This window comes from Falco cherrug, chromosome 6, assembly GCF_023634085.1.
Source record: "Falco cherrug isolate bFalChe1 chromosome 6, bFalChe1.pri, whole genome shotgun sequence".
Lineage (NCBI taxonomy): Eukaryota > Metazoa > Chordata > Aves > Falconiformes > Falconidae > Falco > Falco cherrug.
In genome coordinates this window covers 11532113-11547750 of record NC_073702.1, presented here as the reverse complement: position 1 = coordinate 11547750, position 15638 = coordinate 11532113, and the positions used below count along the sequence as shown (strand labels likewise).

The 15638-nt window shown below is 39.4% G+C and overlaps 1 protein-coding gene across 3 annotated transcripts in view; it reads left to right on the top strand.

Annotated features, from left to right (window-relative positions):
• The window catches only part of KCNQ5 (potassium voltage-gated channel subfamily Q member 5), a 303880-nt gene that overhangs the window by 218574 nt on the left and 69668 nt on the right, over window positions 1-15638 (top strand). For all 3 annotated transcript variants that reach the window (XM_055713884.1, XM_055713883.1, XM_055713882.1), the window contains exon 3: window positions 9147-9273. In XM_055713884.1, coding sequence (XP_055569859.1) covers window positions 9147-9273 — 127 coding nt within the window. The remainder of the gene's footprint in view (window positions 1-9146; window positions 9274-15638) is intronic.

Genomic DNA, 15638 nt, shown 5'->3' with positions numbered 1-15638 from the left:
TAGCATTCAAAGGTGGAAAATGTGTTCTTAAGATGGAAAGGACTGTCCATCTTATTCAGAAAAGAGACTTTTAGCCAGCCATTTAAGGGGCCTCTTTATCTAGGATAAAACAGTATCTCTAGGAGGATTTTGAGATTGGGAGTGTAAAATGGGGAGGATTAGATGTTAGTGGTGGGATGTCAGGATTCAGATTAATAGAGGTATAATTCTTTGAGGAGGGCAAAGCATATCTCCTTTTAGGCTAATCTATACATTGTGCTAAAGGACCGAACCAGCTGTCCTTGACCTCCTTTAAGAACAAATGAGCAGCACTCCTTGCACAACTGCTCTTCTAGGTCATGTCTTCCTCCTGGTTTTATCAGTTTAAGTGATAACAAGGTGCCATGGGAATCTACTTTGAAGTTGTAAGTGTAACAGTTTCTATAGATGTAGATTTGTAATAGTTTATGCTAAACTCTGCAGTATTGAATTTCATGGGCTTTTTGACAGAGTTTGACAAGAATCTAAACTTGTTATATGGAGAGCAAAAGCTACCTCCTTAAAATAGGCAACAAACAGTTTAGACTGCAACAGTAAAAACGGGTAAATATCAAACTCTATCAGAAATCCAGACCTGACCCTTGTTAGGGAAATACGGATTTGCCAAATGGAAATTCAGAATAAGTCTCCAGAGGAAAGCCAAAGTACATGGTTATAAATAATACGTAAGGAAAAAGGTCTACAAAACACTAAATGTCAAAAGGAAAAGAATGCTGAAAAAGGCAGAATATCATTGATGTGAAAGCTGTTTGGAAACCTAGGGAACACCCACCATCTGAGTAACACACAGAAACCGCATTCCAGTCAGTCACTTTGCACGGATGTGACAGAACATGTGAAGACAAGGATTGCTACAGCCAAAATGTGAACCCTCCTCAAATGACAGGAGAAATCTCTTCACAAGATTCAATGTAAAAACTGTGAAGTCAAGCAAGTATCAAAATATAGGCAAATGTTAAAAATTTCTGTAAGGATCCACAGCAGACATACCTATAACACAAAAGTCCAAAGAGAATTTAATGTGTAGGTGACGGTAGATAGACAGACACACTCAAACCAAGTCCAGTCTTGAGGACCATGAACTGTGGGTGAGCTACGAAGATGAATTACCAAAATAAGTACTGGCCATTTTAGACTTGTAGACTTCCATGGAGTGCCTAAGGAAAGGGTGTATGCCATGAACAGGATAATAACTTTGGTATCAAAGCTGAACCAGACAGGAATTGGCTGATTGTACCATATGAAGATATGATCACAGGAAATTAATGTCTCACAAAGATATATGTATGTTTTTGAGAGGATGTGGAAGGGGGTGTTCTTTTCTTTTTCCAAGAGACCAAAATTCCATAAGCGTTGAAAAAAGATAATAGGAAAAACTGCAAAACACTCAGCAAATGGCAGAATTTGTAAAACATGAGCCTTGGTATACTGGCTTTCAAAGTCTAGTTATTGGACTGAAAAGAGGGGACAATGTCAATGTTTTACTGAACCTAAGGAAACTTATAAGGAATATAAATGTTTAACAAAAAGCATAAGATTGGGTACAGTGCCTCCCAAGTCCGGTTTGCTAAAAGTTGCCAGTTGTCAGAACACACTTTCTTAAAATCGCTTTCTGAAAATGTTTTACTGGAAACATTTCAGTGAATATCACCCCAGATGCCCATAGGTTTCCTGGTGGTCAAAACATGCATTGATGTACTCCTAGGGAAGCTCTGTTAATGAGCTTTGCAAACTGGGAAACTGCCAGAAGAAATCATTTTAAAAAGAACACAGCAAATATCATTTGCAGAGTCTCTAGGATTTAAAACTGCCAAACATGCTAAGACCAAACCCCTCCCATCAATACAAAATCAACATGGATACCAGAGCATGAAAGGGCTCGGAGCCTGTACTGGCTCTGACTCCCATTCTGCATTTCTGTTGGACACAGCAAAAGATAGCAAATTCTTCACAAAGATTTCAAAAGGAAGATTTGGGAGCTGTGTTGCTAGAGACATGTGCTTGACTGTCTGCCTGTAACGTGACATCAAAAATGTGACTATAGCAGAAAAAAATGCATGAAGAAATCACAAAGGAGAGGCAAAGGCCTGGGTACAGCTGTGCAGAGCTTCATCGTTTTCAATATGTGGATAATTTTAAAACCAAAATGAGACCATTTAATGCTGATATCTCACTACTGAGAAAGAAAATGTGAACAAACTCAAAGCAGGATATAAATGTTTGGAAAGTAGAAAATTTTTCTATAGTATGAGTTTTATGGCTATCTTCTGCTTTCGGGAATTCTCTCAGAAGCGTAGTTGTACCCGACATAAATAAATGACACGGCACAAAGCAGTGAGTGCAAATGGCTGGCAAACACCATCTTTAAGGGTGATCCTGTATCTGGGGAAAAGCAGGATAGACTTTTTCAGTGTTTGAAAAAGTGTTTTCAGTGATCGTCAGGGTCTTCCTAGAAGAACCATGTCCACCAAAAGCCAAAAGGAGTTTTGGGATGTGCTTTCCCGCATGTGCGCTGACATGGCAATCACAGCAACCATGATGGCCAGCGGCCAGGAGCTTGGCTGTCCCGTGCACCTCTGTGGCACTCGTTCCTGTGGCACCAGCAGATCCTCAGCGACTGGTCCATGGTGGTGGTGTGAAGTGGGTCTGCTGATCTGGGAAGGCAGAAGTGGGTCTGTCCTTCGTGGATGCTGAGGAAGGCTAGTGCAGTTTCAGTGCTAGGAATTGTGTATTGGGTCTAATACGGTAAATATTTGTATTTACTCTATAAGAGATGAAGAAAAATATAATTAAATAGCAGCTACATAATTCTAGTGTGTGCTTGTACTAACTGATTCAAAACAGGTTTTACTTGACATAAAGATTCTGGGCTTTTTTCTGCTGTAAGTGAGTAAAGAGACATGACTGATAGATGCCATTTCAAGTAATAAACACAAAAAGCTAAAAGAGGGTTGGGCAGCAGAAGTCCTATATAAGAGGTGGCTAATTAAATCTAAGCGTATCACTGGGATTTTAATATTATATCAATAGACTTGTAGCTGTGTATTAGATTAAAAGGCACAGAAGTGATTTCTCAATAATCCTCTATTAACATAAAATCAACGTGGGAAATCTTAATCATAATTTGGAAAAGCAAGTGTTGTCAAAGTATCACATTCATTATAAAACTGATAAGTGATAAAAGCGTGCATAAATTTCTTTTCATGCTTATTGTGTATTGTACTGGGATCTGAACTGAAGTCTCTGATTGCTATTTATGTGCCACTAATAGGGTTATGTTTTCAGATTTATGGCTGCCTCTCCCACTGCTAAACTGCAGTTGGAAAGAATTAAAACATTAGTTCCTTAAGTGTACGTATGCATGTGTAAGATGTATTTGTTAGCTGTTTAGATCAAAGATCTCCCTTTCTGATCCTGAACCAGGAATAATACAAATGTGTTCAAATTATACCATGATTTTAAATTATAAAGCATGCACATATTTGTATCTGCTCACTTTAGTCTGAAAACTGGCTGGTATAACAGAAGTACCTCTATTACTTTTCCAGCTTCTGCATCAAACCTTCCTCAAGTTTCTCTGAGACGGACTAGTGTTGTGCTCCCCCTTGCCTCCTGATAGTGTCTGTTTAAAGTGTAGAGTCCAACTCTGGTGCTCAGTACTTTCAATCAGTAGAGGGTTTTTTTCGCTTGAGAGAGGAATGCAGAAGCTGAGGTGTTACGTTCTTGCTTTAATTAAATGAGAAAACAATCTCATCCTCTTTGACCATGAATAATAAAGCATCGCTGTTTTAATAGTGTCAACTACTCATGTGTCACCATAAAGAGATTTTAGCAGCTGATAACATTCTTAAACCAGTCCGCTTTAAATTAAAGGACTAGAAAATGTTTATCCTCCCTCTTTTCCAACTGATTTGAAAACACTGGAAGTCCTTGTCTATGGGTTTTTAGGGAAGAAGGGACCCTTCCTGAGCACTATCAGATGACATAACTCCTCCTGTTCCTGCTGTTGGGAGTGTAGTGAGGCTGTGCTGATTTACACCAGATAAGCATCTGCAGTGCAGCTATGCTGCAGAGATGTTGTCTTCAGCAGGGAAACACTTGTGGCCTTATTAACGCTTATTTCAGGGAATTAATTGGATTTATTCTAGCCCATTTCCTGGGCTTCTGATGAAGTCACTTGTAGACCCAGTTCTTCTTTGAGTTCAAGGCAGGCAGCTCCTTACATCAGCCTGCAGCTGTGTTATCCTACTTCACTAGCCTTTAGAATACTTAATATAATTTCCATACAAGAAATATCTATTTCCATACAAAAAATGTAATTAAAACCACAGCAGAGCCATTGTCTTGTGGGCAGATTTCTTATATCCAAACCTCAGCTCATTTACGCGTTGCAAAGTAACCAGGAGCATCCTAGAAGAAGAGTACAGAGTGATCAGTTTTGGTCATTTCTCATCTCAAAAATAGCTCTGATTCCCAGAAATGACAGTCTACAACCAAAGCACCTGATTTCAGCAGCATCACATTATTTTCGGTTTTAATAAGCAGTTACATTAATGAACAAGAAAGCTATGATAAAACCACTTTTTTACTGTTAGAATGTTATGCTTAGGGAGATCCTTATCATTGACAAATACCTGATAAGCATATTAATGTAGGCAATTTCAACCAATCATCACTTGTACCCTAATTAGATAGGAAAAAAAAAATTGCTCATCATAGCTCGATTGTACTAAGTATGCTTGATTTAATTAATTATCAACCCTGTTCATTACAGTCCTCCAGGGCCTTTTGTTAATAGAAACCTGCTCTGGATGACCTCTTATATTCCTTTCCTGCCATCTGTGTGACCTGCATTGTTCCCATGGCACACACAGAAGGAAAAAACTTCAGGAGAACACTGGCGCTCCAGCCTCGCTTCTCCTGCATATGCATAGTTCCCTGTGACAACTGGAGCTGTGTATGCAGAACCATTTCAGAATGAATAGTTCATCAGTCTGGATGAACAATGCTTTTAGGAGGAAGACTTTCCACTGTCCGGACCACCAATGCATCTGCCATGTCAGTTACTGTAGGGTGGGTGGGTGGGTTGTGCATGCTGTGAGCTTAAATAGCCAGAAAAGTTACAGATTTGGTAACTGTGGTGCAGGACCAGATGCAGCTGTGATTGGAAAAGGATGACACTATAGGGGAAAAGGAAGAAATGGCGAAGGCCAAGGCATCCCTGCTCGACCTAGGAAGGGAGGGGTTGAGCTTCCAGTAAAGCTAAACTTGCCCATCAGTTCAAATATAGCTTTGCTGAATTTTGAAGGAGGCCAGATTTATCAACAGAGCAGGATTTTCCCATTCTGATGTAAATGTTGTTATTCATATCTCATAAGTAATCCAAAATTAATGAGGTTCTATCATATTATACGTAGGACAGAGATACTTATAATCCATAATTTCTACAGCAAGCCTACAAATCGTGAGGCCTAATGATTTTTTTCCATCACATGCCTTTCCAATTATGTTCTGATTTTCTGTTTCGATTGCTAAGGAACTAAAATCAAGTTATTTAAAAGCCTAGATTTAGGCTTAATTTTGTAATAAGCCATTCCAAATGAAATCTAAAAAAAAAAAAAAAAAAAAATCTGATCTTGTTTGGGATGCGTCGTTCCAACTTTTGTCCACAGACAACCAAGAACCTCATGACTGTGCAGCTGCCATAGGAAAAAATAATGTCATTCCCTGGCCTACATTAACCTTGACAGAGATTGGACTTTACATTGTGACTGAGTGCACTGATTACTAAAACATTACTTTTTTCACAGTGGTGTGGGATTCTTTGTTTCTCTCTGGTTTCAACCTGGAACAATCCAAAATACATGAAGTACAAAATAGTGTGAAGAGTTCTGTTAAAATGCATTCACATTTTCTAGGAAAATCCTTTTCCTTTAGACTTTATTCTTAATGATATGTATTCCCTTCAAAAATTTGTTCGTTGAGGATGCAGGAGTCACCAGGATATAAGGATCATTTTGAAACATGGCTATTTCAGAAAGTGCAAAAATAAGTGTGAAACCTCATCTCCACTTTGTTCAATGTCTTTTCTGTTATTAAAGCTTATACTGTATTTTTAAACCTCCAGAAACTTGATAGGTGTGGAAGAAAATCATATATAGTGTTTTTCCAATCAGCAGTTCTTTCAGCATTCCAGTGCACAGAGCCATATTTACTGTATCTGAGTTCACTTACAATAACTACAGTGGCTGTTGTTAAAATCTACTTAAGCAGCACAATTTTCAGTTAATTTTGAGAGGATATCACTGTGCATAAATTCATAGAGTTGTTAGAAATAGTAACTGTTTTTCTCAAGGAATGAACAAAGATATTTCACAACATTTGTCCAAGAAAAATCTTATACCCATACCCCACCCTCCAAAAAATTTTTCTTTTTTGAGAAAACATCCTTTTGCTCTTTTTCTCTCTCAAAATAGATACATGTCCACAAAGTTTCTCTTTGTAGTCCACGTATATGCATTTGTGTGTGAGAGACAAATAGGATTTCTGCCTCTGACATGAGTACACCATGTAGTACAAGGACTCCCAAACATGCGCTTTCTGCACACAATGACTTTTTTCGTCTTTGGATAAGTGAGTAAGCGTAGCGAATAGTGATTGCTAATGGTAGTACAGATGATGAATACAAAACTGCATAGCACTAATAGGAACCAGAAGAATAAACTACGAAAAAAAATTACCTCTTTTCAACTTCTACCAGCAGTTTTGTGATACTAATTTAGCTGAATTGGAGCTGCAGACTAGTCCTTCCAGAATCATTATGTACTTTCTGTTCTTGCCAGTTCTCCATCGGAGGCCCTGCTGGGGTCTAGAGTATGAGAGGACATGCTCCTGTGTGTGTGTCCAGCTCCTGTAAGGCACCTGTGACAATTTCAGTGTACTTACAAAGCAGGAGGTGTTTCTCATGCATCTGTACACACAGTATGTTTTCCAGGGAAATGACAAACCTTAGTCAAATGAAACGTGATTAGATTTTAACAAGGAAAAGGTTTTATTGGAAGAAAAGAATGTTTCATGTTTCTCTGGCATCCTTTCCATCGGTATCTCTTACCCCTGCCCCAAAGAAGGGACTTCATCAGGAGAATCTCATGTCAAATGGCCTGGAGGCCTGCCATCAGCTCCCATAAATTCAGAGACATCATCTAGCAATGTGTAAACCAGATTTGACAACTCATGATTGAACTACCACTATAAAAGTGGTAGTTAAATAACTAAAATACATAATCTTCCTTTTTTTCCAGTTGGCTTCTTGTCCATTTTATTCTTGGCCTACACAGAGTTTCCTACAAGGAAATGTACCACATGGTAGCCAAATATTAAGAATTATTGTTAGTATATGGAGAACTTTTTCAGTTTTGCACATAATCCTTTCTGAAGTTGTGCAATAGCTCTGTTCATGGAATTAAGTTGAAGTTTCTTGTAGTAGAATGAATAAAAAGAAAACCTTAACCATCACACTCATTTTTTCATGTGTTCTTTCTAACAAAAAATATGGCATTTTCTTTAGCCACATTTTACCAAAGGGACCTCATTGTGCTTTTGTGATTTAGGCATTCAATATAGGATTTACAAAACTGGAAACAAAGACACTGAAGAAGGTTCTAATAACTCTTTCAATGTGATGGAGTTATACAAGTTGACATGTTTTAGGAAGGAATACTGTTTTCAAATTGTTCTCTGACAGCAAAAGCAAATTAAATTCACAATGTTTCAGTGTAATGCCACTAATGATAAGCTAGTAAAGCACCATTACATGACACAATATTAATAGTGACGTTGGTTCAGGTAAATTAATGCCTGAGTTGACATATATATTTACAGCCTTATTAGCTTGTAGAGTTGTAAGGTCTCGCAGTCTGAAAACATGCAAACTGTTTATTGGGAAAAAGTCAATATTGGATCAACCCTTCCCTTGCAAATATTTTTCTATTTAATTCATTTGCAGTGCTTTCTTGCCAGTACCACACTAGTCCTCATCCTGCAGGAATAACACATTAATTGGCTGACAAGGAACAGCTTTCTCTTGGACATGGAAATACATTCAACTGCCAAATAAAATACAACTTTTCATCCTCTTCTTCTTGATGAACTGTTTAAGAAGCTGCTTCAAGTATTTTTCTCCTTCTTCTTGTGAACACACAAATTTTTATTTTATCATTTCAAAACCTATAATGTTATGGTGGTATTCCAGAGGAGTATCTATGTTTACAGTTCCATACCAGTACTATATCTCTGCAGATTATAGGAATTCAGATTTCCGTCAGGTATGGAGCTCCAAACTATTGCTCTAACTCTGTTGACCTCACTGTTATACTGAAAGATCTCTTCCAGTAAAAATTGCTTAAATACAGGTTGATGCTATTAAAATGGAAAGTCTTAAAAAAGGTTCCAATGTGAAAAGAAGCCAGACAAGCAAGGCGAGATTTTTAAATGCTTTCATTCACAAGTTGTCCAAGGAACATTATGGCTAGTGTGAACATTCATTTTACTGTCTTAGAAACAATTACATACCCATTGTATGTAATTACACTTGCATGTATCTTAACCTGATTCTGGGAACAAATTGATTTCCTAAATGCTTCTGCATCATCTCAATCACTTCACCTGCATATTGCCACAATGAGAATGTATCTACCAAAATATTCAGCCTTCAGACTGAGAACTAACTTTATGGATGTGGATATATAATGTATGCTTCACTAGCTGTCTAAATCACCTGTGGACTGATCCTCAATATCCGAAGTCACTGAGTATTTTGCTTTGATATATTTGTGTATGATTCAGTGCTTCAGTGTCTCATATTTAGTAGCCAATCTTAGCAGATATTTAATGTTGTTCAGGTTAGACTTGGACTATTCACTAGGAAGCTCCGAGGTCTGTGTTCTGTGGGTAGATGTGTAACCATCCTGGGGAGCAGGACCCCAAGTTTGTCTTGGGATCATCAGATGCTCAGGGTAGATTGCAAGACACACACGGTGGTCTTAAGTTTCCTGATGTTTCAGTGCTCTTTATCTGTAACAGGCATTTTTCTTATTTGCCCTTTCTAGGAATTTGTCATGATTGTTGTCTTTGGTTTGGAATTTATTATTCGTATCTGGTCTGCTGGATGCTGTTGTCGATACCGAGGATGGCAAGGAAGACTGCGCTTTGCAAGGAAACCATTTTGTGTGATAGGTGAGTGCCCCAGCTCTAGTTTATTTTAAGATAAAAACACCCGCTTCTGTTTTGCTTCTGAATGAAAACTACTGGAATCAGACTCTATTTACAGTAATCAGGTGTAAATCCAGAATAGGTCTGTGTCAACTGTCATTTGCCCAAGGCTTCTCTAGTTATAAAATCACAAAGTCCCTAAATACCAGTCAGTCCATATTTCTTATGTTCTCCTACAGCTGGCACGTATGTTGGAAGAATGAGGGGTTGAGAGCTGATCTCACTGAAAATCATGGGAGCTGGATACATTTAATGGACATATTACACATTTTGTATATACATGCATAGATGCCATGCACATATGTGCATATGTTGTGTTCTCCTTATGTCACCTCTGTGGTCAGACATGTATACACTGCAATAAGTTTGAAAACCTACCTAGAAACATCTGACAACATTGGTGCTGACTGCATGACGTCCAGGTTTCTGCTCTGCCAATGACTGGCATAGGATATATCATACATCTTCTACAACTATTTTGAGAGACTATTCCTCCCCTTCTTTGCTGTAGAAATTGTCCGTGAGAATGGTGAATAGGCCCACAACCAGTCAAAACCCTACTTCGAAAAAGAATCCGCAGGAAAACAGTTTCCCAATAAAGGCAGAAATCAGGGATAGCTAACAATATCATCTGATAATTTCTTGGTTTTTCTAATGGTTTGGAGGAAGTGCTTTTCACAGAACATCTGTGGAACTTCAGGATATCGGTGTCCCAACTTCTCTCTCAACTTCCTCCTCTTCAGCCTTTAATTTCATCTGCCTGTATCTTAAATTAACTTATAGATAACTGGGATAGGAAACACATTCTCCTGTGCATCTATAGACAGCAGATAGCACACAGAGTCATGTGCTTGTAGCTGGGTCTACCCGTGGGTCCGCTGAGACCTACACATGGGTCTCAGTGTGAACAGTGAATAACAAAGTGTCACCCTGGTCTAAAAAAGAGTTATGCTGTGTCCCATGGCACAGCAGACCGGTGTGCTGGTTAGGGCTAATGTGTAAAGCAAGGGTTTGCCTTCTGCCTCATTCTCTGGTAAATACACACCTTCTCCCACCAAGGAGTCCCCACAATGGAGAAAGGATCTTTAGCACGAGGCACGTGAGTAGGTGGAAAGGCAGGTATTGGAATTGGCGCTTGTTTTGTGGCAGGCAAGCAGGGGAGGTACCTAATGTAACCCTGTCCAGTACCAGGTCACCATCTTGCCCCAAGATTCCCATGACTAGCCGAAAGTGGAAAGAATATTCAAAAATCTTCCCAGCCTTTACCAGCCACCCGTCAAGGGAAAGCTAGAAATTCAGGCATTCGCTCCCCCTGGCAGCAACAAACACGGCTGCCATCCTTAACCAGACTTACCATTATTCCAAGATTTTGTGGTGCACCTGAAACTTTGCAGCAGTCAGGTTGTGTCAGCACACAATCCTAAGAAAGCACTAGACTGACAATTTAGTAAAACTAACCTACTTCAGCCATTTAGAACTTACTAGAAACACATAGATCTTTAAAGAATGTGAACTTACTAGAAGCATTAGACATCCTGGAGTGGTTTGCTGCTCTCCCAAATGGTGGTGTGTGGAAACTCTAGCAATCTGTGCAATTCAGCTTTTGTTTCTCCTCCCTTTCCTGTCTCCATTCAGCTGGCAAGTTTTCTGCCAGTGATTAACTTCAGTCTGAGGTGTTGATCCCCAGAAAATGTTCTTCCTTGTCCAAAACTCTGCAAGTTATCGTGGGGTGACTGATGTAGATTTTTCCCCCTTTCCTTTAAGCAGCTCATAGCTACCCTCCTACTGTTTATGAAATAGTCCAGCCAGGTCTCCTGCCATGGGCCTCCGTGAGTGTTGGAGTTTACTGGATTGTTTCTTTCTCCTTTCTCTGTAGTTCACCTGCTCTTCTTGTTGCACCTACATTCATATAGGCAATCTCTAGTCTTGAAAGCATCTTCTGTCCCCCTTGCAACTCCACCACTTGCTAGCAGAATTAATTAGTAGCCAACAGCTATTTGCTTCTGGACGTCTTCCTATGCTGGTGCACTGAATGAAAAGGGAACTTTGTTCTGCAAAACACTGTACAGCTACTAGCAGAGCTTCTGGAAACTAAACAAGTAGCTTGAATTTCTGGCCATTAATTATTCTGTGTCTGTCTTCTGCTAATTGATTTTTGTCCATGACTTTAGCATCGCCGAAGGGAGTTTCTGATGTTCAGCATCTCTCCAGGTTTAATCTTTTGAGGAAGAACCTTTAGCAAGTTATCTTGCAGCTTGTGCTACAGAAAGTAGCTGTTTGCCTGACACCTTGGCTTTGCAGTCGTGGCAAAGCGTGCTCTAGCTGCAAAGGCTGTACTAACCAGAGCACAATCAGTAGATAAAGACACATGATTATCTCCCTTTTCTCGGCACTCATTAGACGGCACCTAAGATACTGCACCCCATTTTTCCCCTCCAACACCACACGTGAAAGATGTGAATAAACTCAATTGAGTTCAGTGAAGGCCACCAAGATGGTCAGTGCTGGAGCATTTGCCCTGTGGGGAGAGACTGAGGGACCTCGGCTTGTTCAGCCTGGAGAAAAGATGGCTGCAGGGGGAACTCAGTGCACTCACTGCTAAGGTCTCCTTAAAAGCACATGGCCAGTTTTGGCCTATTACTTTTCATGCATTCGATTATTTACTTATACATCCATTCAGTTATTCTTTCTGCTTATTGTTACAGTGCAACAATAATACTTTAGAAGACTTAGTCTGTTTACTATTAATTAAATTTGCTATACATCTCCAGCAGATCTGTTCTCTGATTATTTTTGTGATCAAACACAAATCACATAAGGGGAATGGCCCAAGAGCTAGAAATAATAAATTTGAGGATTGCCTCAAGGGTCACATTCAGACAGCCTTGATTTTTTTCCGTTAATAACCAGAAAAAAATTATTCAGGGTGAAAGCTCTGTGCTTACATTAGTATGCCTAAAATGTCACTACCCTGACAAATTAGTTCATGAAGCATCGCTGTGTGCTAGCAGGTTGGTAATGATATCTATCACATTATTTGACAGTTTTGTACCCTTGTTTATTTCTGTAAAGATGGTAATAATAGTGTAGTATTAAACCTTCATTTGTATTTTGTTCCGTCAGGAGTTACCTGCCATCCCTCATTTGCTCTGATTGTATATGAGCTTGTGTACGTAATGCAAAGGGCATACAACATACCATCCCAGGTACTTAATGTACTTAAAAGAGGTACTTACTTCTGCAAATCCTAAATTTCCCAGGCATGTTAGGCTGAAGGTTGGCTGTTAGCACTGCAGAGCTGTGTTGATGCGTTATGCTGCGCAGAAGAGTAGCAATCCAGGCACTACATCTCCTGACTGCTGCCTGCCAGGGCCCAGGGACACCGACACCTGGGAAGAACTCCGTGTCTGCCTGTGCCTTAGGAGGAACTGTGCTCCCTGAAGATCCCTGAAATAAAAGGGGACATGTCTGCTAATCAGGAAGAAACTATGGCATCCACTCCCTGTCAAGCCATTCAGGGACGCTGAAGTAAACCAAGAGCCCATTGTCTTTTCCCTGGCAATGGGCCTCCAAGACAGTTGCATGTGACCTGACAAAATTAAACTTCTGGCCACTGTCCTGTGCGTATGAGAGGTTTTACCATCACAATATAATCTCAGTCTGTGAGGGCAGCTCCCACATGGTGGCATGTTATAAAAATAATGAGGAATAATAAATAACAAGCTGGGGTCAGAAGAATGAAGATCCTACCAGTTTCACCTGCATGCCTGAAGTCCACTGGGCTTTCAGAGGAACTTCTTTCTCTCCACTGACTCTGTAGGAGGCTTTGGGACTCCTGCGTGAGGAAGCCTGGCAAGGGCAAGCGAAAAGCACAAGAGCACACTTCCCTTCAAATGCTGGAAGCAGTGAATTGTAGTGCCTAAGCTTTGTGCAACTCCTAGATATGAATTTGGGGGTTGAAACTCCTGTTTCAGAACTTTTTCACCTTAAATTTGAGCCCACTTCTAGTCATATAACAGTTCTCTAGGGCAACTAGGCTGCTTGGTGGTCCAGCCCAGTAAAAGGTTTCAAGTGTTTCAGTTAGTCCATTAGCAGTTTCCCCACAGCTGCTTCTATTTTACCTCTAGTCAAGCTACAGTCTGATGGAAAAGTCACAAGTTCAAATTCTGTTGAGGCTGCAGAATGAACAAATTCCCAACAGGAAGCTTAAGTCCATTATCTGCAATCAGGCTCTTGAACTTCATGGCTGGCAAACCTCATTTCAGAGCATTAAGTGACAGCAGCGGCTGTTGCATATTACTGGATCTATTTTTCATTAATTAGACTGGTAATGAACTATCATATGGCACTTTTGTCAAACCTTTGTAAACAAATCCATATCTAGTGTGTTACAAGATCTGCTGAACCTTTAATTTGAATTAATGCAATATATTTATGTAATGATACATTGTGTGTCTGTCACCTTGGTATTTAGACATATTATATAGTTTAAATACAGACAGACAGTAAATCTGCTGCTCATGATAAACAATATAAACAGCCCCTTTCCAGTGTAATTTGAACTCTAAATAACCCAGCTATGGTCTGTAATTAAGTGTATCCTCGACCAAGGGGACACATCTCACATCACATCTCATTATAAATCCCAGCAACACCAAGTTCCAGCAGGAGCAAATTCCACATTGTGGGTTCTCCTGCCAGCCCAACTTGAACTCATCTCAGGAACACTCTGCCCACTTCACTTTAGAAAATACTCTGGTAGTAGTAGTAGTAGTAGTAGTAGTAGTAGTAGTAGTAGTAGTAAGACTGGAAATCAAAATTTCCTGATAATTTCATCAGCCATAATTATGTGCAATGAACAGATGTGCTCTTTAGGCTAAATCAGTCCCACATTTTGTAGGTTTTTAAAACTAATATCTAGTGACATATCTTCATGTCTGACAGTCCTGGCAGTGCAGTTTTTAGAAATGCATAGGAAAGATAATGTCCTTTGAATATCATCTATGGGCTATATTCTTTCACATTTGCTTTCACTGACTGTACCTTCGCTGCTGAGTAAGGTAGCATTTGCTATGAGTAGTCATCAGGCTCTGGTCTTCTCTTTCTAGGTGGTGTATGTCTGCTATTCAAAAGAAATCTGCTGCTTTGGTATGATGCAGTTCACGTTGAAATTTCTTTCTGGTATACGCTAAAGAATTCAACAGCATGTATTTGTTGATTGACATGGGTTTTTTGATCTTATGCTAGTGTCACTACCATGTTATTTTGAGTAGAGGAGTGCCTACCGTGAATTAGGCAACCTGAGTGAGGTGTGTCTAGTGACTTCTTTCCCACTGGGGAGTATCACATTTTGTCTTCATGAGGCTTGGAGATCAAAGTTTCGATCTGAGGGCTGCGGGTTTTTTGCATCCATATTCTGTGTAACTGCTGAGATATCTGCTGATGAAGGAAGTCAGCAAGGCTAGTGTAAGATTTCTGATTAAATGATTTTTTATTTAAAAGTGTCAATTAATTGAAATCAAAGTAATTCATGGAAACAAACTGATTCTCTTTTCCTGGGGAAAGGCATTTTATATTCAGTCTAGATCTTCTTCTCTTCATCATCAAAATCAGATGCACTTTCTCTCCCAAACATGCAGAATAGCCAATAATACAGTTTCTGGTTTCTGGGGAAAGTATGGTTACTTCTTGCTCTGGGAGATTTGGAGCAGGAAATTACAATCTCTCAGCCCCACTGAAACTATCCAAATATCAATAAATAATTCTTAATTGGTCCAGAGAGAGATGCTGGTTTACTCGGTTGTCTGGTGTTAATTGTAGTCATCTGGTACGTGAGAAACTTTGATTTTGTTCACCCAAAGACTATTCAGTCATTTGCAAATAGACAATTCCAGCAGTACAAACTAGAAGAGATACACACCAGAATAGATTGAATAGGTTAGAGCACTGGAGATGTGAAAAATCCAAGAATGAAGACAGGTTTGTAATAGAAAGCCTGTTAAAAGCCAGAGACCTTGTACTAAAAAGAATTCATTTGTGATATTATAATTACCTTCTTAGAAGATTAAAGATATTTTCCCAAGCCTGAATTGGTTATGTCCATTCCAATATGGAGTAAGATCAATATATCTCAGTGCCTGCAGTAAAATGTTTAGCGATTCCTAATTCAGTTCACTTTTTTTAGGAATGTGTCCTAAAGTCAAATGTCACAGGCAAATGAATTAGAAATTATGAGGTTCTCTGTCCATACTCACCCATATTCTGTAAATGATTTATGCAGTCTTTCAAATGATTGATGACTTCTCGTATTTGAATCTCAGAAGATATCT